Source organism: Epargyreus clarus, unplaced genomic scaffold (assembly GCF_041222505.1).
Source record: "Epargyreus clarus isolate Ecla_fem2 unplaced genomic scaffold, WU_Ecla_fem_2.2 ptg000025l, whole genome shotgun sequence".
NCBI classification, from domain to species: Eukaryota; Metazoa; Arthropoda; class Insecta; order Lepidoptera; family Hesperiidae; genus Epargyreus; species Epargyreus clarus.
Window position 1 is genome coordinate 2,472,759 of NW_027332232.1, and position 27,892 is coordinate 2,500,650.

Below are 27,892 nucleotides of genomic sequence, written 5' to 3' on the forward strand. Positions count from 1 at the left end.
CTTTCGATATGGATTTTATTAGAATATTTTGATATTAACTGCTACTCAATAATAGATGGCGCTAATTAATATTAACAAAAATACAGAAAAATGGGTAATATGTATAAGCGCCATCTATAGGGATACAAACTTAATTATTATTACGACTACTTATATAGATTTTCTACTCAATAATAGATGGCGCTTATTAATATTAATAAAAGGCACAGAAAATGAGTAACAAGTAAATGGTATAAGCGCCATCTATAGGAAAACGAGTTTAATTATAATTACAACTACTTAAACAGATTTTCTACTAGATGGCGTTATTTACAGTAAAATTATAAAGTTGGCTATTCATGAGAATTCATATTATTTAAATTGAATTAATTATATTTTTAAACGTATCAATATTCATTGATTTAAATTCTACATTTTTACGACTTTAATGAAGTAAACGTTAAACGTAGAAACTTAAAAGTCTATTTAGAATCTTATATAACTATCCGGACGAACAGAAACACCGGTGTCAATCACACGAAAAAAAAAACAAAAATAACATGGCCGACACGACAGTAGACGCCAAATCGTGAAGCAATTGTTATTGTCGTATTTTTGTAGATTAGTTGTATTTATATAAGTTAAACAATGTCGATAACTAGTTTAAGTCCGGAGAAGGACCTGTGTCGGTGTTGTCACGCCGAGGGGTCCTTCGATGACCTTGCACAACCGTATTTTCACGATGGTAGGGAAGAAGTATATTCCGATATGATTAAAGATAGTTTTAATATAGAGGTGAGTTCTATATCTTTGTTTAGTACTTGAAAACCCTCGATTATATGTAACATAGAAGTATCAAACGGGTTGTCAGTTCATCTGATGGTAAACTGCCGCCCATGGACATCTTTTTTTTTTTTCTTGTTGACGAGGGGGAAACCTTCAAAAGGTACCCGATGCCTTGGGAGCGACACAGGGTTATGTGGGACTCTTACCGCACTAAAACCCCCCCGGTGGCCGTCCTCAGCGGCCTCAGAGTCCTCTTAGCGCATTGCCCCGTCGGGCTCCGCCCAGGTGAGCTTATCGCTCACCGTACCTTCTGGTGCGTACGACGGTATGCGACCACACATACCGCCGTCCTTCCCGGGGCCGTTGGCTGGGCGGTTCGAGCTCCCACTCTTGCCACCCACGACCCCAGAAGCCCCCTTTTAGTCGCCTCTTACGACAGGCAGGGGATACCGTAGCCCTATTCTTGTCCCGGAACTACAGGGATAGCCCATGGACATCTATGATCAACTCCAGATAGAATAAGCTATCTGAGGTTGGCCACGGATGCTTTACTTTCTCTGAATACTAAGCTAGAACGCCTTGTATAAATTCCTTTACTTAACTCCATTTTATAAATAAAACAGAAGCACTGCACTACTGTTATAGAACTCCTAATAAATTGCGCTGCTGTATTTTGGTTTGAGTACAAACTTATTCGAGGCGTTAACTGCTTCCTATGAGTTGCTATTTTTGAAAAAGAGGTTAATTTTTGTCCTTTAATCCCGCGTTTCCCAACCTGTGGTCCGTGGACCCCTGGGCTCGCGCTCATTAAATCGCTCATTAAATGCAAAAGGGCCGCAAAATGAAAAATCAGCCAATCAGTTTTATTGGAAAAATGTGATCTAAGCACACGGTATTTTAAAAAAATAAAAAAGATGCATCCAATGATGTATAACACTATTATTAATCTTTAAAAAAATATATATATTTTATTAAGGGGTCCGTGAAAACTGTGCTGGATTTACTAAGGGTCCGTGGAATAAAAAAGACTGGGAAACGATGCTCTAATCTATTAATTCACAACCTCTTCCATTAATTCCAACCGAAAATAAAGTATTAGTAAAAAAAATGTATTCCATTTCTATAATTAATTAAAAATATTATTTTTCCTTAGGTTAGTCCAGTGCCAGGCCAGTTATGTGTAGTCACATACAAAATATGCAAACACTGCATCCAGAGGGTCCGGGATGCGTTCCTCTTCCGGAAACAGGTTCAGACGTGCGAGGAGAAGTTTATGGACCTCTACAATAGGAGCATTAGTCAATTAAAAGGTTTGTAACATTGAATCTTATATTTACCGTATATATAATCTTATATTCTTATAGTTACCGTACTCCTTCGAAACGGCTTACCAATTTTCTCCAAATTTTATATGCATATTCAGTAGGTCTGAGAATCGGCTACTATCTATTTTTCATACCCCTAAGTGATAAGGGTTGTTCACCCTTAACATTTTTTTATTTTTGTGGCAAAACAATGTTTGCCGGTTCAGCTAGTATATTTATAAACGACTGTTGACTGTCTTATTATCATTGATTTTGAATGTGTGTATTTTTTTTATAATATAGTAGTAGCTGACGACCATGCAGTCCACCTGATGGTAAGGCTACTTACTACCGCTCATAGGCATCTGTAATCAACCCCAGATAGGACAGGATATTCCTACCTGAGGTCGGCTACGGATGCGCCGCTACCTCAGGACTAAGCTGGAACGCTTCGGAAAAGTATGTGTCCCTTACCACACCCTTCAAACCAGAACACAGCAGCGCCTGACACTGCTGATATTAGGCAGAAACAAGTGTGGAGCAACAGAGGGTTCTATAGAAGTCTTTATTAAAAAAGAATCTATGAATTGATACAAGTGGTGAGTGCACACCATTACTATGAACATGTATGATAGGAAAAGGGTTTATTCTGGTTTGAAGGGTATTCTAATACAGACATTTACATGAGGTTAACTTAATTGTTAACTAACTAGCAGGCATGGTTGGCCAATCTTAGGTAGGAATCAAATTCTATCTGGGATTGATTGCTGATGTCCATGGGCAATCCCACCAATACCCAATACCCATGAAGGTGGCAGAACCCTTTGTGGTTCGACTACGGCGGCACCACCGCCACACCTATTTCTACCTAATAACAGCAGTGTTAAGCGCTGCTGTGTTCTGTTTTAAAGGATGTAGTAAGGGAGCCATACTTTTCAGAGGCATTCCAGCTTAGTCCTCAGTCAATATCTAATCCTATCTGGGGTTGATTACAGATGTCCTTGAGTGGCAGTAACCACTTACCATTAGGTGCACTGCATGCTCGTCTGCTACTCCTATATTATAAAAAAAATGGGCAGCTGTAGCCAGTATCGTCAGATAGCCTGCATTGCCACTTGCCACTATAATTTTGTAAAAAAAATAGATTTCATGGCGCAAATATTGTTCGAGGCTATGTAAAATATATTTATAACTCTGATTCACAGTTTGACTATTTATACAGTTGTAAAAATTGTAAAAATATATAACATTACTGTTTCAGGTTTAGGTTTAAAAACAGTTGTTAAAGAGGAACTCAGTGAAACAATAGGTATGTACGAAGAATAATGTTTGTTAAATAAAATTAATTGCATTGTTTGATCTGTTACATACATATCCTGATAATAAAATGATTATTTAATAATCATTTTATTATACATTATTAAAAAAAAAAACTATCTACATATATATGTTTCTTTTGTGCTGTTTATTAAAAATGTTATTAAAATGACTCAATTTACATTTTATAATACATAATTATTATTATTTTTGCTCTGTAATTTTAGTGCTTTTATCTTACTAATATTTAATTTATTAATAATTGTTCCCAATAAATTTTTTATTTTTTAATTTTGCTTTTTATTAAATTTTGTTTTTATTAAATCAATAATATTGATTGACTATTTATTTTTTAGTTAATTGTATCAGGCATTACTTTGTGGAAATCCATGCTATTAAGTTAAGATTAAAACTACTTCGCAACAATCCGCTACAAATATGTATGATGGTATATATTTTAAACCATGCAGTATGGATTGTTGCGAAATTGTTTTAATCTTAACTTAATATTTCTTTTTTATTTTGCTTTATTATTTTAAGTAGCATAAATATATATTTCAAAAGTGGAACTGGGCCTCTTGATCAATTTTTTAAAATTGCATATTCTAAATTAATTATCACTTGCTTGAACGGTGAAGGAAAACATCGTGAGGTAACCTGGGAGATATATTTTAAAAAATCTCAAAGGTATGTGAAGTCTACCAATATGCACTTGGCCAGTACGGTGGACTATGCCCTAATCCTTCTCATTATGAGAGGACACCCGTGCCCAGCAGTGGGACAGTAATGAGTTGATCATGATGATGATGATAATGTATGTATGTAATACTTATGTAATTATTATTTATTTTGTTAAACAGACATGAAAGATGACTATTCACCAATACACGACTATGAGGACGAAGATTATGATATGAAATATGAAATTGAAGGTATGTTATTTCCACTATTTAGCTCGATATGTATTTACTAAATATACATATTGTACACTTACTATACACTTACAAAACAATTTACTAAGACTTTTTATAAAATATTATATCATAGAACAATACCATGGCTGTGACATGGCCTTACATTAATTATTTAAGTATACTTGTTTGGTTCATGGTCAAAATGAATTTTAATTTTATCTCTAAGTCTACATAAGTTATTTGTGTGGTCTTAAACCAACAAAAAGTCTTGCTTCATATCTTATTTGCACAAGGTTCACTATGGTCTTAATTAATATTAAATTAACCAATCAATACAACAGACCCGCTATGGTTTTAAATAACATTAATATAAGCCCCCAAACTTTAAACAGACCCGCTATGGTCTTAAATAACATTAATATAAGCCCCCAAACTTTAAACAGACCCGCTATGGTCTAAAATAACATTAATATAAGCCCCCAAACTTTAAACAGACCCGCTATGGTCTTAAATAACATTAATATAATCCTCCAAACTTTAAACAGACCCGCTATGGTCTTAAATAGCATTAATATAAGCCCCCAAACTTTAAACAGACCCGCTATGGTCTTAAATAACATTAATATAAGCCCCCAAACTTTAAACAGACCCGCTATGGCCTTAAATAACATTAATATAAGCCCCAAACTTTAAACAGACCCGCTATGGCCTTAAATAACATTAATATAAGCCCCAAACTTTAAACAGACCCGCTATGGCCTTAAATAAGATTAATATAAGCCCCCAAACTTTAAACAGACCCGCTATGGTCTTAAATAACATTAATATAAGCCCCCAAACTTTAAACAGACCCGCTATGGTCTTAAATAACATTAATATAAGCCCCCAAACTTTAAACAGACCCGCTATGGTCTTAAATAACATTAATATAAGCCCCCAAACTTTAAACAGACCCGCTATGGCCTTAAATAACATTAATATAAGCCCCAAACTTTAAACAGACCCGCTATGGCCTTAAATAAGATTAATATAAGCCCCCAAACTTTAAACAGACCCGCTATGGTCTTAAATAAGATTAATATAAGCCCCCAGACTTAAAACAGACCCGCTATGGTCTTAAATAAGAACAATTTAAGTCCCGCAATCATTAAACAGACCCGCTATGGCCTTAAATAAGATTAATTGAAGTCCCCCAATGACTACAGCAGACTACGCTATTGTAAATAAAAAACAATTAAATCCCTCAATTTTCATAGCAGATCCCGTATGGTCTTATTCTTATAATCTTACGAGCTTTTGCCCGCGGCTTCGCTCGCGTTACGAAGTAATATTTTCATCCCCTATTTTATCCCCTTGGGGGTAGAATTGATCAAAATCCTTTCTTAGCGGATGCCTTCGTTATAACATCTACCTGCATGCCAAATGTCAGCCCGATCCGTCCAGTTGTTTAGGCTGTGCGTTGATAGGTCACTATGTCAGTCAGTCACCTTCGAGTTATATATATTTAGATTTGAGATTAATTTAAGTCTCTCAATCTTTGCAGCGGAACCTAGCCCAACGATACGAGAATCAAAAAAGACCAAAGCGAAAAGTAAGACCACAGTAAAAACTAAAACCAAGAAGGTGAAAGAAGGAAAAACGCGGAAGATAAAAGAAGAAGGGAGGGGAGAGGACGCTCCAGAGGCATCGGAGACTAAGAAACCGAAAGGTAGGTGTTACTTCTTAATTGTTCTTTTTAGTTTAGAAGGTGGTAGAGCCCTTTGTGGTTCGACTCCGGCGGCACCACCGCCTCACCTATTTCTGTTATAACAGCAGTGTTAAGCACTGCTGTGTTCTGGTTTGAATGGTGTGGTAAGGGAGACATACTTTTCCGAGGCGTTCCAGCTTAGTCCTCAGGGATAGTAACGCATCTGCGGTCAATTTTAGTCCGGAATATTATCTCATCTAGGGTTGATTACCAATATTCATAGGCGGCAGTAGCCACCTTTTTTATAATATAGGAGTAGCAGACGAGCATGCCACCTGTCCACCTGGTAAGTGGCTACTGCCGCCCATGGACATCTGTAATGAACCCCAGATATGATTAGATATTCCTACCTGAGGTCGGCCACAGATGCGCCGCTACCCCTGAGGACTAAGCTGGAACGCCTCGGAAAAGTCTGTCTCCCTTACCACACCCTTCAAACCGGAACACAGCAGCGCCTAACACTGCTGTTATAACGTAGAAACAGGTGTGGCGGTGGTGCCGCCGGAGTCGAACCACAAAGGGTTCTACCACCTTCAATGTCTATGGACGACAGTAGCCACTTACCATCAGGTGGACTGAATGTTTGTTTGCTTTAGTTTGCAATGTTATGAATAAAAGTAAGTAGGTGTTTGTCTAGCAGTGAGCTATAAAGGATTGAATGAGAGATGTACAGTGTTATGTTGTATATATAGATATAAGGATAGCTAAGGACATAGAATAAGCGATGACTTTTTGAAGTTATTTTTGAGAACTATCCGACAACTAAGTTTTAATTTTAAGATTTTTTCCTACGCCTAATGCGGGTGACTGTATTCTTTTAATGAATTCGGAAAAAATAAGCGTATTAACGTCAAATAAAATAAAAATTGATTAAAAAAAGAATTACTAATTAAGAGAGTAGTAAGTAAATTCGATTTTCGTTATATCTGTGACCTCTGTGCATCCATAACGCGATGAATCCTATGGGAAATATAGTAGCCGGATTGTAGAAATGTCACTTCACACAAACACACACACACACGCAAACACTCACACGCACACGCGCACACACACACACACACACGCGCGCACACACACACACACACACACACACACACACTCACACACACACACACACACCACGCGCAAACTTGATGCACTGGCTTCAAATATGTATTGAGTTTATCACGATCACCAACGATATTTCACCTTTGTGATAGATCAATCGAACGGAGATTTGAGGACTACGAATTTTTTTCAAAAATCGCTAATTTTAAATGGACAAAAATAAAAGTTTTGAGGAAACCAAACCATAGGATCTTAAATTTATTTCGTCGATACTGCTTTTAGGAATAATTATTGTCTAGCGCCCCCTAAGGGTTGAAAATATAATAATTTTCTATAACAAATCTATAAAAATAAGATGGCAATAAAGAGGCTCTATTTTCACCCAGAAACACGAGGTTTTGTAAAACGCCGGCCTCCACACTAAAAAAAAAAAGGGTAATAATTAAATAAATAAATCAAACTATCGCCCCTAAACCATTTCAACGTCCCCTGATTTTCATTGGACCATTCGCCGCCCCGATTAAGCTTTTAGCGCCCACAAAGGAGCGCTATCACCCATTTGCGAAGAAAGTAGACGATATCACGGAACTTTCTGGAACTTACCCGAATATACAATATCACGGAACTTTCTGGAACTTCCACGAAAAAAGCCGAAGAAGAAGACGCCGAACTGAACTGTGTTTTTCTGTCTTCAGGCTGGAGCAAGTTCAGACTCCGCCCAGAGGATTACAGGAAAGAGGACGGCACGTACTACTGTTCACATTGCGACAAGAACTATTTGAGACTCCTCTCACTGCGTTATCACTTGAAGACGAAACACTACAAGATGCCCCGTTTTGTCTGCGACGTTTGTAAGGAAGAGTTCATGACGCTGGCACGGTTTACGTCACATAAGCTAGATGTGCATGGGATTGACGATAGGGTGAAATGCAATGCTTGTAAGGGTGCTTTCAACACGAGGATTCAGTTGCGAAAACACTTGAACAATTACCACATGATGGGCCAGAAGCATAAGTGCGAACATTGTAAATACGAATCGTTCAGCTACGAAGGCCTCTACAAGCATATGTTTAAGCACAAATCGGTGAAAGACCATCACTGTAGGTTCTGTCGGAAGTCGTTCTTGAGGAAGGCTAACTTGGATCTACACGAGCGGATACACACGGGCGATAGGAGGAAGGTTTGTAAGGTGTGTGGACAGGCGTTTGTGCAAAAAGCCAGCTTGAACTACCACATGGCGAAGTATCATCCTGAAGTGAATTTCTAGGGGACAAACTTTGGTGGATATGAGGACATTTTAGTGCTTTTTTCAGTGTTAAAGGGGCTAAGAACTCACAGAGCGTGTTTTTCTTCGTAATGTGTATGAATAAATAGTAGCTTTTGTAAACGACTTATTATGCGGAAGTCAATACTAATGAAAATAATTGTTCTGAGTGATTTATTCGGCATCGCAGAGCGTAAACTACTGAAGATAGAAGCAAGAACAAGACAATAGATTGCTTTTGTAACGTAGACATCCTAAATAAGGATTTTTTGATATTTCACCCCTAAGGGGTCAAATAGGTTGAAAGTGTGAAAATCCGATTTTGATGTAAGCTCAATGAAACTTAGTTTTGGCTTTCTGATTGTTAATAATGAAACGTCTATTTACCATTTTAAATATATCCCCTTAGGGTTAATTTTTCAAGAAACGGTGGAATATGGGTTAAATTATTTCTAACTAGAAAGCCGAATACAAAATTTCTTTCCGTCCTACGGTGTACGCAACTGTAACGGCTTCATAATCGCACATAATTGCGGTCTCATGAGTTTTGATACAAAATCTATTCCGCGAAAAAAAACCGCTCCGTGAATTCTCACTCCAAAGCTTATGTGTTACACTGGTAACACACAATTTTTTACACAACCTGAACATTTATTAAGTAACAAATATTTATCGAGAATTGTATTAAATGTAAATAAATTGAATTTTATTAGAAAAATTGGTCAAGTGTGAGAGCTACTCGCCTAGAGGTGGTTACGTAATACGGAGTATTGGTTTCATTTGAAAGTTTTTCAAAATTTTAAGTTTGTTGACCAATCAATATACATTGTAAATGTTATTTTGTTTCATAATAAATTGAATTTGTTAATAACTTCAATACAACACTACTATTGTATGTATAAAACAAATGTCTTATATATACAATTCTCGTGTCACAATGTTAGTTACCGTACTCCTCCGAAACGGCTTTACCCTATTTTCACCAAATTTTATATGCATATTCAGTAGGTCTGAGAATCGGCTACTATCTATTTTTCATACCCCTAAGTGATAAGGGTTGTTCACCCTTAACATTTTTTTATTTATACGGCAACACAACGTTTGCTGGGTCAGCTAGTATTCTATAAATGTGACCTCAATCAGCATAATTCATATGTTTACAATCCCTAGTAAATGTTACAAGAATTTATTTTTACGACACAACTCTAACATCACAATATTTACACAACATATGAGCCAATGTTTTAGATTTTATGATCGTACAAGATCTTATTGCGTGATTTCTGAATTGTTAAAGGTATTGTTTTATAAATTATAATTATTTTTTAAGTATTGATTGATTAAAAATATTTTTTTATATTTATCACTTACTTTGAATCTATTACAAAAGTTAACATCACAATATATAATACTTAGTGTGTTTTAATAATTTTAAAACATTACAAATATAGGTAGCTTTTTTTTAATAATCGAGTGACATAATAAATAATAATTATAGTTTAAAAACTAAAACCGCACAAGGATAATTGTTAAACCTGATTCCTGACGATCCTGATGATGAGAATGAGATAAAATTATTAAAATCGTATATTGTCATCGGTTCATGATAATTGTTTAAAATTTTAAATTAATCGGACCATTCAAAGTGGGTAAAAATCGAGTTCAAAGATTCCGTTACATACATACATACATAGATATAACCCAAGCTAATAAAAGCGTGGTAAAAAAAAACATCACATCCATTTATAAAATATATTTTGAAGAAAAAGCATTTTAGTGATATATAAGTTTTTGAAAATTAATTGTTAAAATTATTTAACTAAGAAGTCACGCAGTTGGATCTCATTATATAAATAAATATCGTTTGCAGTTTTAAATAAATATAATATTGTTATAGGTTATATTTTTGTTACTATATGATTTATATTTAAAATAAACTTTTTCAATTATATTTATACGTGTTTTATTATTTTTAACCGACTTCCCAAAGGAAGAGAGGTTATCTATCTATTCGTCGCGTATATTTTTATAAGTCTATAAAATTAATAATATTATTGCTAGTTAATGCTAGTAGAGTTATTCAAGAATTACAAAAGAAGAATTTAAAAAATCTAACGTCCTCTTTTGTCTCGTCAGGGAAGGAAAACCAAACTCTTTCTCCTCTAAGTTTAGGTAGACACTGGAATATGTTACGAAAATCGAAAAGTAATAAAAACATGCATGATGGCGATAAACAGTTATTTATGAATAAATCTTAAATGTTAATAAATAAAATAATTTGATAATTTTCTTACAGTGGCAAAATGAAAGAAATATAAAAATTATTTTGCCAATCTCAGAAAATAATGAAAATTATTTTGTTGATTAGCATTTAAGATTTATTTAATAAATAATTGTTTTTTGTCGACAAACATATTTTTTTTTTTTTTGGTTCTTCTAAAAAGATATACGACGCAAAATAGTTGTAAGAGAGACGAGACTTCTACACAAATTCACATAATTTTTGATCCGTCAATTATTATTTGGCGTGCGGTGTCCACGTCTTTCGTATAATTTATTTTCTACTTTTTAGTCCTTTACAAAAAGGAGAATATTTTAAATTAAGTTATAATGTGCCTGTAACCATTTCATATAATGAAAATAATTAGTGCGTATTATTTATAATAATCGAAAAAGTATTCCCATTGATATACTCAAAACATTCGTAGTTTCTGAAGATTTTACTGTTGAAAATAAGATCGACACTCTCGAAGATCCTAAACCGAATGTAGCTGAACTGAAGAGTTACCAAGATCGACAGCTCAGCGAGTCTTTCTGTTCTAGGCGTGACGAGCGAACAGACTCACACGACGGCATACGAAGACGGCATAAAAGTGTACACTTGTAAGCTATGCTCACGGGTCTACAAACGCAAGGACAGCATGACACAACACTATAAACATGTTCATCTGAAACAACGGCCCAAGTTACGATCATGTTACCTATGTCTGGAGAAAGTGCCGGGTCATTTAAGAGCGTTCCACTTAGAGAAGGTCCACAGTATACCAGCCCCGACTTGCAATGTCTGTGAGAAGAAGTTTGCCTACCCGTTCCAGGTGTTACGTCATCAGCAGACGTTCCACATGGGGGAGAGGGCGTTTGTGTGTCCAACGTGCAGCATGACGTTCGCGTCGAGGAAGAATCTCAGTCAGCATCTAATGAAGCATTCGACGGTGCGGAACTTTAAGTGTGATTTGTGTCAAGAGGCGTTTAAGTTGAGGAAGCATTTGACCCAGCATCTTAGAGTGCATGCGAAGAGGGTTGAAAAGCCCTAGGCTTTGGGAGTATACCAGCAGAGAGGTCACCTAACTGGCCTGATGCGCAAAGGAATCCTGATTTGATCCTCGGTCATAAAGATATGAATGAATGAATGAGTATACATCTGAAAATAGATATCTGAATATGATTTGATAAACTTGAATATCTGTTCTGGGTCTAGGACCTAGGTGTTTGTGTATTCGTCTTTATGTGTGTCCATGGCACCCACGACACCTATAGAATCCTAGTACCAGGGGCTGTGAGTGTAGAAAGTGTCGTTTATTTCTTAAATAATGTATAAAGCGCTGCAAATAAATTTAGTATTTTAAGTTTGTCTTTAAAATGCTCAGAAATTTAAGGGATGTGTTTAATTCTGCCCTACTTCATGTATTTTCTATTGTTCTAATTAAATATTAAGTGCAATAATATTTAATTGTTATCAATTACAGAATTCGATCCTAATTATCAAATTTTAACTGATATATGAAATCGAAAATAATATTAATCGAATCGAAATTAATCTTATATATAAAATTCTCGTGTCACAATGTTAGTTACCGTACTCCTCCGAAACGGCTTCACCGACTTTCACCAAATTTTATATGCATATTCAGTAGGTCTGAGATTCAGCTACTATCTATTTTCCATACCCCTAAGTGATAAGGGTAGTTCACCCTTAACATTTTTTGTTTATATGGCAACACATTGTTTGCCGGGTCAGCTAGTGTATATGTATAACTTGGTTTAAGGGCAATGTAAAAAAATGTGTTAAGTTATTTATTTTTCAATTAATGTTCTACTTAGGCAATACATTGTACATTATAAATTATTTATTATTCTAATATAACTTCGTATATAATGTATAAAGATATTTATAAACATGGACACAATACTTTAAGTAATATAAGTATTTATTTCGCTAGTTTTATTGTACGTGGATCAAAGCAAAGCCTTTGATAACAAGCCTTTTAATACAGAATGTTTTAATTTTGTATTAACGAAAATTAAAATAAACCATTTAGATATTAACTCTTAAATGGGAAAGGTATATAAATTAATCTCACAAATTTAATGTTATGTAATGATTTAATAACGGGATACTTCAAGGATCAATTCTAGGTCCAGTATTAATGTAAATATAATTCGTATTTTAGTGTGAAATCTCTGTATCGATCTATATTGAAGTAGCATGGTAGAATATTTTCCGAGACTTACTTTTGGGGAAAAACCATAGACAGTAGTGGGATCTATTTGTAATTACTGTTGTAAATAATTTTGACAATATATTTGATTGAGCATGGATTTATCATAGATTTTCTCATTACTTCATTACTCTGTCTCTTCTCACTGAAACATTGCTAATTGAAATAGAAAATGTATTATAATAGAAGCAGAATATAATCACGAAGATACTTTCGCAGTAACACAATTGTAAAATAAAGTTGAGCTTCTTCAAGCTTCAATATAGTGAATTATTTTAAATAAAAATTCTTGTCGGAGTACAAACTGCCAATCCTTATAATTCTAGTGGCGCCATCTACTTCAAGTTAACAATGTAATCAACGCCATCTATTGATAGAGTGCTGTGTTACACTCATTTAAGCTTTGCGGACGTCAACGAAATACCATGAAATATGACGAAGATACGTTGAAGCGAAATGAGGAGGAAATGTGAACTTTGACCGTCTGTTTTTGTTTTAGGCAAGCCACAAGAGGACGAACACTATACGCTCACGCGCGAGGCGGACGGCACAGAGTGTTACACGTGTAACACGTGCCAGCGGGCTTTCAAGAATAAGATGTGCTTCAAGCAACATTACAACCACGTGCATTTGCAATTACGACCCAAGTTGAGAGGGTGTTATTTGTGCGATGAGAAAGTCCCAGGGCATTTGAGAGCGTTTCATCTAGAAAAGATGCATGGGATACCGCCGCCGACGTGTAACGCTTGTGGGAAGAAGTTCGCCTTTCCGTTCGAAGTGCTGCGGCACCAGAAGATCTATCATATGGGCGAGAAAAAGTTTGTCTGTGACGTCTGTAACATGACGTTCGCGAGGCGGAATAATCTAAGGCAGCATCTAGTGAAGCACTCTACTGTGAGGAGCTTTAAGTGCGATTATTGTAATGAGGCGTTCAAGTGGAGGAAGCACCTCGCTAGGCATGTGCTGTTGCATATGAAAAGGCAGAACTGATACTTTAATAAGGATATACTTTATGAAAATATAAATATAGTGTTAAATATAATGAAAAGAGTGAAATTATTTAAATTGATAAAATGAAATGGCGTGTAAGTGGAGAAGCATCTCGCTAGGCATGTGCTGTTGCATAAGAAAAGGCAGGCCTGATACTTAAATTGAACTATAAATTAATTGTAAATATGAAGTATGATGAAAAGATTGAATTATATTGAATTGAAAAAATAAAAAAGGCGTTTCGGTGAAGGAAGTATCTCGTTTGGCATGTGACGTTGCATATGAAAAGGCAGAACTGATATTTAGAAATATAATTTAAATGAAAATGAAAATATGAAGATAGTGTTAAATATGAAACGAGTGAATTAATTTGAAATGAAAAATAAATAGAAATTTAAATTAAATGAAAGTATGAAAATAGTTTGATGTGAACAGTGAATAAATCTGTATTAAATGAAGTAAAATTGAAAAAAAAAATAATGAAGTAAAAGTTGAAATTGTAATGAAATAAGAATTAATTTAAGCAAAAATGATTATATATTGATGAAATAAAAATACTATTAAATGTAATGAAGGCGTTGAATTCATTTCAAATGTGATCGAATATGTAGATGCTAAAGTGTTTAAAACTGATGTTGTAATCACAGTTGAAGAATGATAGGAAAATACGTAAATTTACAATAAGTTACTGGTACCAGGAGTGTTATGATTGCGTTAAGCAGTTTCAAGTAGAATTCAGGGTTGTGACGTCCGCTCTCGTCTAAGGCTCGTACGCGACTAACTCCCCACCCCTGGTGCACTCGAGACAACCCAGACACTAAAAAATGTAATGGAAGTTGTATTACATACAATATTTTCAGAAGAGGATCTTGAAGAAATGGTACATGAACTTTAACAGAGAATTAAAATATTACATACAATATTTTCAGAAGAGGATCATGAAGAAATGGTACATGAACTTTAACAGAGAATTAAAATGTTTATAAATAGTGAAATACTTATACTCCAGTCACAATCTTTTGAGCCCATGGTTTTTATAAATATAATAGCGAATAGTTTACATATTGGTTAGTGACATAGATTTCAACTTGATAGCGTTGTTTCTGTGACATGCAAGATGGCGTTCAACGACTCAATTTGAATATTGCAAACACCTTGCATATAGACAATAAACGAACTAAGCTTAATGGTCCATTGCCTGAATTAAACTTGAAGTTTGAAAAACCTTGCATTGGTATACCACCTCCGAACTAATCTTTTTACTAGCGAACTAACCTGAGTTAAGTATAGGTAATAAGTTACTATAAGAAAACTATACGTATATGACTTAGCAAGCCTTTTACATGGGAAATCAGGTTATATTATACTACTTTTCTCCAACCTAACCTAATCTAACCTAACTTTAGTATTTATAGTAAAGTCAGGCATATCCTCTCCGCAGGGTACAGAGGAATCCATGCAGGGTTTCCCACGAAAAAAAAACTGACCAAGTGTGAGTCGGGTTCGACGGTCATGACATCTGTGGGACCGCGCCCGAGACTTAGCGCCTATTCGATTATAAATGAAGAGAGACACTAGACAATCAATAAAGACAAACATTTGCATGACGTAGCGTATAAATAGAAGAACTGAGACTGAGCTGGCATCTTTTTGTTTTAGGCAAGCGCGAAGAGGGGAACTATACGCTAACAACAGAAGCGGACGGCACAGAGTGTTACACGTGCAACGTATGCCAGAAGACGTACAAGAACCGTCCGTGCTTCAAACAGCACTACAACCACGTACACTTGAACCTCCGACCGAAGTTGATCGGCTGTTACTACTGTGATGTGAAAGTACCGCCGCATTTGCGAGCGTTCCACTTAGAAGAGATGCACGGGATACCGGCGCCGACGTGTAACGCCTGTGGGAAGAAGTTCGCGCGGCCGTGCGAGGTGTTACGTCACCAGCAGATCTTCCACATGGGCGAGAGGAAGCATGTGTGTGACGTGTGCGACATGACGTTCGCGAGGCGCAACAGCTTGCGGCAACATGTGATTAAGCACTCGAATGTGAGGAATTTTAAGTGTGATTACTGTGAGAAGGCGTTTAAGTGGCGGAAGCACCTTCGTAGGCATGTCATGTTGCATATGAAGCGGCAGAATTGAGTAATTTATGTAAAAGGTGAATAATAAAATAATTTGAAGTGAATAACACGATACTTGAAATGAATAACACGGAATTTATTGAATAACATGTTAGTTGAAATAAAATAACATGGGCAATCTAATAAATAATACAGGATTTGAGTTATATAACTCGGCACATGGGAATTAAAATAACATGTTAACTTGAGTAGAATAACGTGGCACTTTTGTTGAATAACATGTTACTTAATGCATAATAACACCACACTTGAGAATAATACGGAATTTGAAATGAATAACACGAGGTTTGAAGTGAATAATACGTTAAACAGAGGCCTGTTACACATACAACGACGTGAAAGTACCGCATAATTTAAGAGAGTACCATTTAGAAGAGATGCACGGTATACCAGCGCCGACGTGTAACGCCTGTGGCAAGAAGTTCGCTCGGCCGTGCGAGGTGTTACGTCACCAGCAGATCTTCCACATGGGCGAGAGGAAGCATGTGTGTGACGTGTGCGACATGACGTTCGCGAGGCGCAACAGCTTGCGGCAACATGTGATTAAACACTCGAATGTGAGGAATTTTAAGTGTGATTACTGTGAGAAGGCGTTTAAGTGGCGGAAGCATCTGCGTAGGCATGTGATGCTGCATATGAAGCGGCAGAATTGAGTAATTTATGTAAAAGGTGAATTATAACAATTTGAAGTGAATAACACGAGACTTGAAATGAATAATACGAAATTTATTGAATAACATGTTAGTTGAAATAAAATAACGCGGGCTATCTGATAAATAAATAACACAGGATTTCAGGTGTATAACACTGCACATGGGACTTAAAATAACATGTTAAATTGAGTAGAGTATCATGGGACTTGAAATAACCTGTTACTTAAGATAGTACAAGACCCGACATGAGAATAATACGAAATTTGAAATTTATGACACGTATTTTGAAGAGAATAATAGGTTAAGTAGGTTCATATAATCCTGCTTTAAAATAAATATTTTGACTTTGACTTCACTAAGTAGACGATTCTAGAGTGTTGTATAAACAAAGACATTAAAATCCAGCCATATTCAGTTAGAAGAGATGCACGGTATACCAGCGCCGACGTGTAACGCCTGTGGGAAGAAGTTCGCTCGGCCGTGCGAGGTGTTACGTCACCAGCAGATCTTCCACATGGGCGAGAGGAAGCATGTGTGTGACGTGTGCGATATGACGTTCGCGAGGCGCAACAGCTTGCGGCAACATGTGATTAAGCACTCGAATGTGAGGAATTTTAAGTGTGATTACTGTGAGAAGGCGTTTAAGTGGCGGAAGCACCTCCGTAGACATGTCATGCTGCATATGAAGCGGCAGAATTGAATTGTAAAATAACCTAACTTGAAAAGTGAATAATAACATAATTTGAAGTTAATTTCATGCGAATTTAAGTGAATAACACGGAATTGATTAATTAACATGTTAGTTGAAATAAAATAACACGGGCTATCTGATAAATAACACAGGATTTAAGGTGTATAACACTTTACATAGGACTTAAAATAACATGTCAATTTGAATAGAATGATATGGGACTTTTGTTGAATAACATGTTACTTAATGCTGAATAACACCACACTTGAGAATAATACGGGATTTGTGAGTAAGCACTCGAATGTCAGGAATTTTAAGTGCGATTACTGTGAGAAGGCGTTTAAGCGGAGGAAGCACCACCGTAGGCATGTCATGCTTCATATGAAGCGACAGAATTGAATTGTAAAATAACATGACTTGAAACGTGAATAATAATATAATTTGAAGTTAATTTCATGAGAATTTAAGTGAATAACACAGAATTTATTGAATCACATGTTAGTTGAAATAAAATAACATGGGCTGTCTGATAAATAACAAAGAATTTGAAGCGTGTAACTCGGCACATGGGACTTAAAATAACATCTTACTTGAATTAGAATAACACGGGAATGAGTTGAATAACATGTTATTTAATGCAGAATAACACCACACTTGAGAATAACAATGGATTTTAAATTAACGACATGAGATTTGAAGTGAATAATACGTTAAATTCTTCAGAATGTTATACATACAACGTCGTATAAGTATCACGTCATTTAAGGGTTTTCCACTTAGAGGATTTTTGTGATTACTGTGAAAAGGCGTTTAAATGGAGGAAGCACCTCCGTAGACATGTTATGTTGCATATTAAGCGGCAGAATTTAATAAATAGATACTTAAGTAATAACCTTAAGTAACAATAAATAAAATAACTTGTGTGAATAACATAAAACTTGAAATGAATAACATGTTACTTGAAGTAGAATAACACGAATTACTGATAAATAAGGCAGATCTCGATATGAATAGCATAGGACTTGAGATCAATAAAATGTTACTTGAGGCGAATAATACAGAACTTGCGAATCACATGGGACTAGATTAGAATAACATGTTATTTGACGTATAATGAATAACACGAGACTTGTGAATAACACATTTTGGACAATACGTTGCTTGTGACAAATTGAAACGAAATTTATAAGAAACCGCTTTAGGATGTCTAAATAGTTCATGAAATAAAAGATAAAATTAATAATTATTTTGCATGTAAAGTCAAAATCCAAAATAAAATATTATTCTGAGTACATTTATTTTGAAAGCTCTAATATATAAACAACATAAAGATATTTCGCTCACAAAGAAGGAATATCTTTTCCATAAAAGAATATAATTTAATAATATTAGAGTATGTTTTGCAGCAAATGGAGCTAGAGACATAATTTTATTTTATTGAAGGTACACTATGTACATATTTTTATGGCCAATAATTATATTTTTTTATTTCACAATGTATTACGTCGAATAACTTTTTTTAACATATATTTCCATTATTTATAAAATTATAAGTATTTCATTATTTTTATCTATAAATCTTGAAGTTTATACGAAATTAAAGTTAGTAAATAAAAGTATAATAAGGTTTTTGTAAATACAATTTAAGTTTTAGTAATGGTATATTTTCTCAGAGACAGCATGATAAGTTTTTAACTAAAACACATTCGTAAATAATTATTATTATTTCGTTGAAAAATACAGTTATTCTTATTGGAAAATGGCAAGTATTATTCTTTCAAAACAAATTTATTTATTTATTAAAATTAGTGTCGTTTTTTATTTTTAATTATGTTTTAAAATTTTGTTTATTTTATATTTTTTGGTACGAAATTATTTTAAATTATTATTTTTAAAGTTTCAAAATTGTTTATGATAAATTAAATTAAAAAAATTATATAAAAATTTAATGCGATTGACTACCGGCCTTATTTTTGTAAGCAACAAAGCAACCATGTAAACTGTAATCCTGTTGTTATATATTTAAATAAAAAAACTGTTGGAATCTAGTAGGATCTCGTACTAGAAGAAATAGATATAAATATTATGTTATATGTTAATATTAGATGTACATAATTATATTTCGTGTAAAATACTTATTAGCTCCTAAAACATTAATATTAAAAACTAAATGTAATGTTATTTAACTATTCCAGTAATATTTAAATAAAATAATAGTCGTTTTAACTTATTGTTTTCATTTATTGTCCATAATAACTTCGTAAGGAAATCTACATACATATAATATGTATAAGAGTTTTCAGTAGTGTTGTAAAGGTGTGTGAAGTCTACCAATACGCAGTTGTCCAGCGCGGTGGACTATGGCCTAATCCTTCTCATTCTGAGAGGAGACCCGTGCCCAGCAGTAAGGCAGTAATGGATTGATGATTGACTCTTTGTTATAAAGAAAAATAATAAATGTAAATGATGCTTTTCACACTTATACCTTTTAACTGAGGTACTGTGGAGTCTTCCCACTACTCGTCATCAGATGGCGCCACATGTATTCTGAATCACGCTATCGAAGTTTTTTTAACATCTTGCATATATACAAGCTGGGAACTGAGACTGTCGGAGCACGGCCGCTCCCCGGCATGATCACCTAGCCCGGCGGGAGATCTCCCGTTGCTAAATACCTTGTATATTTGTTGCTATGCATACATAAAATATAAATACATATTATAATATTTAAAAGTTGGTAGAGCCAGCATGGTTAAAAAAGGATTGAAATGGGGTATGGGCGGGGCAGTAGCCACGTATCATCAGGTGGACTGCAGTTTGCTACTTTCATATCATAAAATAAACTTTAGGTTAAGTCTTTTCTATTTTAACTTTAGGTTAAATCTTTACTTTTGAAGGTGTTAGACGTGACTAAAAAGGTTTTATCTCTGTGGGTCCGCTGAACAGGCACAACCGTTTTTTTTTTTTATAATATAAGAGTAGCAGACGAGCATGCAGTCCACCTGATGGTAAGTGGCTACTGCCGCCCATGGACATCTGTAATCAAACCCAGATAGGATTAGATATTCCTACCTGAGGTCGGCCACAGATGCGCCGCTACCCCTGAGGACTAAGCTGGAACGCCTCGGAAAAGTCTGTCTCCCTTACCACACCCTTCAAACCGGAACACAGCAGCGTTTAACACTGCTGTTATTAGGTAGAAATAGGTGTGGCGGTGGTGCCGCCGGAGTCGAACCACAAAGGGTTCTACCACCTTCAAACCACCGTCACCACGTATTTCTGCCTAATAACAGCAGTGTCAAGCGTTGCTGTGTTCTGGTTTGAAGGGTGTGGTAAGAGACAGACCAGGCCTCTTAGCTCCTTTTTCAGAGGTAGAAACGCATCTGTGTCCAACTTCAGATAGGAAGCTAATGACATATGTCTCTAGGCAGCAGTAGCCATTTACCATGAGATAGACAGATGGACAGTATGTTTTTTTTATAATATAGGAGTAGCAGACGACCACTCCTCCTGATGGTAAGTGGCTACTACCGCACGTGGACATCTGTAATGAACATCAGTCAGGATTAGGTATTCCTACCTGTACCCTTACCAGGAGTTTTTACGTTTCGACAAATATGACTGTTTTGGTATTTGTTTACGTATTGGCCTATACGATTTCCTAGTTCTGACACGATCCGCTAGGGGCGCTGATAGGAATTACAATAACTACTGGACCGATTTTAAAAATTCTTTCACCATTCCAAAGCTACATTATCTACGAGTAACATAGGCTATATTTTATATGAAATATATTTGATAAATAGATTTTGAGGCGGTACAAAGTTTGCCGGGTCAGCTAGTCACTAATAAGTCACTAAAGAATAAGTCCTACACACTATAGCAAAAGTGTCGTGAGGATTTTTCGTGACGCTCGCCTAGCCCTTACCCAGCGTACCGCGCGATAAGGAACTTCGTTCAAAAAAATCATTAGTAAATGTTTACTTTAATAGGTAAAGAAGAAGAGTTTCACCTGACAACAGAGGCGGATGGTACGCCGACCTACACGTGTAAGGTCTGCGAGCGGACCTTCAAGAAACGGAACCACTTCAGCCAGCACCACAGGCATGTGCACCTCAAGCTACGACCTAAGTTCCGGAGTTGTTACCTCTGTAAGGAGAAAGTGCCAGGTATGTATGATCCCCCCTTTTTCATCATCATCAACAACCCATTACTGCTGTCCCACTGCTGGGCACGGGTCTCCTCTCATAATGAGAAGGATTAGGCCATTATCCACCGCACTGGCGTAAAGTGCGTATTGGTAGACTTCACATACCTTTGAGATTTTTGCACGACTCATGATGCGAAGCATCAGAGAGTGCTTTACGATCGAAAATTTTTTTTCGATTCATTTTGGCGGCTATTTTTATTATTTATAGCCTTGATAGTTCACGGAATCAAGATATTTTGCATACTATTGTCGAGATAATTTAATGGAGATTAATTCCATACTTTTTAAAAATTGATTTACTGCAATAGAATTGGAAAAAAACACCAAAATAGGTCAAAAAAATTTCCTGTCCGTCATGTGTGAAACCTGAAAACACTGTAACTTGTGAAAAAATCCATCATTTGAGTTAATTTTTTTTTTTAATTCTAATCGACGATTGTAGGTCACTAAATGCGAATGATTAATTAATTCAGTGTCGTTTAATTGCAATTAATAAAAAACGAAAACTACAAGACTGTATATCTATAGATATTATGTACATTTATTCCACCAGGGGCGCTTGTGCAGTACCTTCTTCCTACTACAGCTGTTTTTTCGGCAATTAATTTTGAACGACTTAAGTTTTTTTTTTTTTTTTTATATTTCATAATTAAATGAGCATTATGAGTCGTGTACTTTTGGATTTTCCAAACTTTTTTTCTTTATAAATGTCTCAGGTATGCAGGTATGTATGTATGTAACGGAATCATTGAGCTCAATTTTCACCCGTTTTTAGAAGCTTGATCAATTTTAAACTTTGCACTCGCATCAAGAACTGATGTCAATGCAATAATTTGATAACAGTTTCCCATTATCCCATTAGATTAATTAATTCCCCAATTTATGAGTTAGTCACAGACTAAAAATTTAAAAATAAATAATAGTTTAAAAAAATAAAAAAGAACACGCTTTTATTGCTGATCGAACTTAAATCAATCAATCATAATTAATCGCCACAAAATAATAAAATTATAATAAAATTTAAGTATTACTCGTAAAATAATAATTCAATTCTGAGTAAAAAGCGTGGGGTGCATTTTACTGCGGTTCATAACTATTCTCTCTTAGATAATTACCAATAGAATGATTGTAACATATAAAATATCAAGCACCCCACGCTTTTTACTCTGAATTGAATTGTTATTTCCACGCTTTTATTAGCTTGACCTGTAGGTCATGTAACGGAATCTTTGAACTCGATTTTTACCCACTTTGAACGGTCCGATTAATTTAAACATTTTGAACACTTATCAAGAACCGATGACATTACACAATGTTAATAATTTTGTTCTATTATCCTAATCAGAATTAATGATTTTTATTAAGCGATTTTAGCGTGGTTTTTAGTTTTTAAACTATAATTTATTTTAATATAGTAACAGACGAGTATGCAGTCCACCTGATGGTAAGTGGCTACTGCTGTATGGATATCTGTCAATCCCAGATAAGATTAGAGTTCTACCTGAGGTCGGCTTCAGATGCGCCGCTACCCCTGAGGACTAAGCTGGAAAGCCTCAGAAAAGTGTATCTCCTTTACCACATCCTTCAAACCAGAACACAGCAGCTTAACACTGCTGTTATAAAAGAAATAGGTGTGGCGGTGGTGCCGCCGGAGTCGAACCACAGAGGGTTCTACCAACTTCAACCTCATCTCGTTCCATAATCATGTTTTGTTCATTAAAACATATTTGCACCAATTGTGTCATTACAACACTTACCTCTTTTCTCTGTATTTATCATTGTTATTTTTATTCGGTGTGCATTAAGCCGGTTGCAGACCGAAAACTAAGCTATGCCAAGGCTAAACTAAGCTATGCCAAGCAAGCTAGGCTAAGCTAAGCTAGAAATAAATAGCGTGCACACCAACAGCTAAGCCAAAGCTCAGTCAGTGTTGCGTAGTTCAATGGACAGCACTGGCGAAGGATGTGCAAAGGGTGTGCGGGGTAGCGGGAGGGGCTTAGCTTAGCTCGTGTAGCTGCGCATCGGCATACACAACTAACTTAGCTTCGCATATTTTAGTTCGCTCACATAGCTTAGTTCGCATAGTTTGCGGTCTGCACACAAGTATGGAAAACTGCGTCAGCTATGCGAGCTAAGCTAAACTAACTTAGCTTAGCTCTTGGTCTGCAACCCGCATTATGTTGGTGATCATGAATAAATAAATAAATATGTGAATTGTTGTCAGGTCATATGCGCAGTTTTCATATGGAGGAAGCGCATGGCCGCCCGGCGCCGAGGTGCGGTGCCTGTGGGAAGAAATTTGCATATCCTTTCCAGGTAATTCTATAACGTACGAGCTTTTGCCCGCGGCTTCGCTCGCGTTACGAAGTAATATTATTAACTAAGAAGATTTATACAAATTTTCATCCCTTATTTTATCCCCTTGGGGGTAGATTTTATCAAAATCCTTTCTTAGCGGATGGATGCCTACATCATAACATTTACCTGCATGTCAAATTTCAGCCCGATCTGTCCAGTGGTTTGGGCTGTGCGTTGATAGATCACTATGTCAGTCAGTCACCTTTGAGTTATATATATTTAGATATCGCGGTGGAAGAGTCAGATGAACGTATGTACATTTTATCAATTACAGGAGAGCAAAAATAATGTGAAAATTCGCCACTTCCAACTTTACCAGAATAATAGAGATAATAATAATAATATAGAGTAGTTGAAATAAAAATATATGGAGTTTTGAAAAATATAAAAAAAAATATTTATAAATGCTGACAAAGACACAATATACATATTTTTATTTATTCGGTAGTTTATTTATTAAATATTCAATATGGCGTGACGTCGTTATGCCATTTCATAAAGGACTACATTGTGAACTGTTATGTGTAAAAAAGTTTTTTTATTTTTCTACATACATTTTACCTTATTATTTTTTTACATACATTTATTTTTTTTACATACATTACACCGTGATATACAGTTTATCTTATATCGCGTCCACATGCTTGATGTTTGCTGCATACTCCAAAATTTCAAAATCGTAGCTAGCTGTAGGCGATCTCAGGTAGGAATCTAATCCTATCTGGGGTTGTAAGATTTCCAGGGTCGGCTGTAGCCACTTACCATCCCGATTAGCTGGCAAGCTGACATGCTCATAAGCGACTTCCATATTCATTGGCGTAATCGTGGCGGAGCGGTCACCATGCCGGTCTGACGCGCAAAGGTTCCCGGGTTCGATCCCCGGCCAGACAGATATCTGAATGATGAATTTAGATATCTGTTCTGGGTCTGGGTGTTTGTGTATTCGTCTTTGTGTGTGTCCATGGCGCCCAGGGTACAGGGAATCCTAGTTTGGGGCTGTGAGTGTAGAAAGCGTTTGTGTCTAAGCTCGTCGGCAGCCCGTGGCGGAAAACTAAATGAGGCCCCCAAACTAAGAAGTTGATCTGAAGGTGGTAGAACCCTTTGTGGTTCGACTCCGGCGGCACCACCGCCACACCTATTTCTGTTATAACAGCAGTGTTAAGCGCTGCTGTGTTCTGGTTTGAAGGGTGTGGTAAGGGAGACAGACTTTTCCGAGGCGTTCCAGCTTAGTCCTCAGGGGTAGCGGCGCATCTGTGGCCGAGCTCAGGTAGAAATATCTAATCCTATCTGGGGTTGATTACGGATGTCCATGGGCGGCAGTAGCCAGTTACCATCAGGTGGACTGCATGCTCGTCTGCTACTCTTATATTATATAAAAAAAATACAAGCTTTTTCCAAATGTCTACGTGTACTTGAACATTTGCTTGCCCCCAGGACCCTACCTGAGCTCCCCTCTTCCCTTTATCCATTACTTTCTATTACAAAAAAAGCAATGTGAGCCGTCACGGGACGCCTGGCAGATGTGAAACATCGACATTATTTTGTAAAAGTAATATGCAGAAAAGAACATATTGTGATAGGAACTAAATATGTCATAATGATAAAATAAAATATTACGATTTTTGCGCATGGCGACGCGTCGCCACACCGTACACACTACTGCATATAGAGTGTATATATATATACCATCGTATAGCGTGGCGACGCCAGGAATCGGTTTTACGTGCGGCTATAGATGTTTTACATCAAAAAAATAACATAACTCATTATATTTCCAGGTGTTGCAACATCAAAAAAACTTTCACATGGGCGAAAAGAAATTCGCATGTGCTAACTGTAACCTGACATTTTCTACTAAAAGTAAATTGACTCGACACGAAACTGTCCATTCGCCCAGTAGGCCCTTCAAATGTGCGTTTTGTGATGCAGCGTTCAAATGGAAGAAGAACTTACAAACACACATAATGATGCATTTGGATGATAGGCGGCATGTTTGTACGGTGTGCGAGGTTGCCTTCGTGCAACAGTCGAGCTTGAAGTGGCACATCAAGAAGCAGCATCCGGATATGGTATAAATTTGAAAACAAAATTCCCAAAATAAAAATAAAAATTCCCAAGACGAAAAATTCCCGGTATAAAAAAATCCCTAGTCGAAGTTCCCTAGGAAAGTGCCCCTTAAATGCCAAAACGACAAAATTCCTATAATTAAAATTGACCAAAATTAAAAATTTCCAAAATTATACTTCCAAAATGAAAGTTCTCCATAAAATGGATTATAAAAAATACATTTTCAAAATTAGGATAAATATAAAAATCTTTTGTTCGAAATCACATACTATCAACAAAAACAATATATTTTTTCAAAATAATAATCCTCTATGAAAAGTATAAGATTTTTTAAAATACTGATTTACGCAATTGAAAGTAAATAATCTATTTTGTGATGCGACCTTCAAGTGGAAGAAGAACTTACAAACACACATAATGATGCATTTGGATGATAGGCGGCATGTATGTACGGTGTGCGAGGTTGCCTTCGTGCAACAGTCGAGCTTGAAGTGGCACATCAAGAAGCAGCACCCGGATATGGTTTGAGGCTCTTTGCATGACGAAATTCCCAAAATTTAAAAATTCCCATAAAAATTCCCAAGTGGAAGTTAGTCTAAAAAGTGCCTCTTAGATGCCAAAACTACGAAATTCCCAATTAATAACTGAATAAAATGCCTGGGCAAAATTTTCAAAAATTCCCGGTGTCAATAATTCCTGATATGGAAAATTCCCAAGTGTCTTATTCTTAGAAAATGCCTCTAAGATGCCAAAACGACAAAATTCCCAAAATTACAATCGACTAAAATTAAAAATTCCCAAAACTACACTCCCGAAATGAAACTTCCCCATAAAGTACGTTTTAAATTCATTCTCTTCCAAAATTACGAAGAAAAAATTAATTTGGATTTTATTCTGAATCACATGTAGTCACTATGACAGCCGTTAAATCAACCAATTCCAAAAAAAAACATGTTTTCTCAAATTAAAAATTTAATTTTCTACACATTAAATAAATTTTAAAATTATACAATTTCAAAATTAGAAGAAAATAACAATTTTTCATTTTGTTCTAAATCACATATAACCATGGCTGCCTTTAAATTAAACATGTCTATGAAAGGTATAAGATTTCCTAAACGCCCCAAAGCCAAAAGGTCAATTCTCTAATCAATAAAATATTAATAAAAAATCCTTAATCGATAAATTTCCAGTGTCTATTTCTAAATTGCAAGTTTCCCAGGAAACGGATAATATCCTAAATTACGCGCATTTTTCAGAATTTTAATTTTCTAAAAAAATTCATAGTAAAAAATATTTTAATAAATTACATTAAATTTAAATTTGTGTTAAAAATAACATTTAAAAAAATGATGTTCTATTTTTAATTGGAAATAGGTATATGAAATGTAAATGATTTGAGTTATATTAAGAATTTTAAACAATATTTTAGGGTGTTGTAAATATAAAACCACTATTAATTTCAAAATGTATTTATTTGTTCACTATGTACATATTATAAATTTAACATTTTTCTGTTATGAATTTATCTTTTTGTATCTATGTTTTAATGTGAAATGTAAAGTTTAATTTGTTAAAAATGTATAAAATTGATAAACTGTTCTGTTATTGTTTATTTAAAAAAAATACTATTGAATTTGGTGCTATTTTATCTTTATAAATGTATCGTACGTAGTCGTATCATAGATAAGTATAGATATCTCACCGCCTTGTAATTGAAGGAAGCCATTAAATGGCTTAAACGGCTGACAATTCTGTCAGCCATTTAATGGCTGTCATGGTGTAATTTAAGCGGAACAATGCCGACATGCGCAGTTAAGACACGGAATCGAAGAAAAACTGCGGAGAAATATCGGTTCATTCCTAAATGATCTAAAAACTAAATTTTTATGATATGTTTCAAACACGAAAATACATGAC

General features: G+C 35.5%; 1 protein-coding gene across 5 annotated transcripts; it reads left to right on the top strand.

The window, feature by feature from the left end:
• The first annotated feature begins 516 nt into the window (after positions 1-516).
• LOC140752690 (uncharacterized) lies at positions 517-27,476 on the top strand. Of its 5 annotated transcripts, none has more exons than XM_073087022.1 (8): positions 517-774; positions 1,919-2,075; positions 3,331-3,378; positions 4,247-4,318; positions 5,844-6,008; positions 11,182-11,361; positions 23,772-23,863; positions 25,684-27,476. In XM_073087022.1, the coding sequence occupies exons 1-8, from the start codon at positions 628-630 to the stop codon at positions 25,978-25,980; spliced, it is 1,158 nt and encodes a 385-aa protein (XP_072943123.1). In that variant the 5' UTR covers positions 517-627; the 3' UTR covers positions 25,981-27,476. The 5 variants fall into 5 exon arrangements, with proteins under 5 accessions (XP_072943123.1, XP_072943124.1, XP_072943125.1 ...); XM_073087023.1 differs by lacking the exon at positions 11,182-11,361 and adding an exon at positions 21,330-21,506 and having other exon boundaries at positions 25,684-27,474; XM_073087024.1 differs by lacking the exons at positions 11,182-11,361; positions 23,772-23,863; positions 25,684-27,476 and adding an exon at positions 13,357-14,166 and having other exon boundaries at positions 518-774.
• Positions 27,477-27,892: the final 416 nt, after the last annotated feature.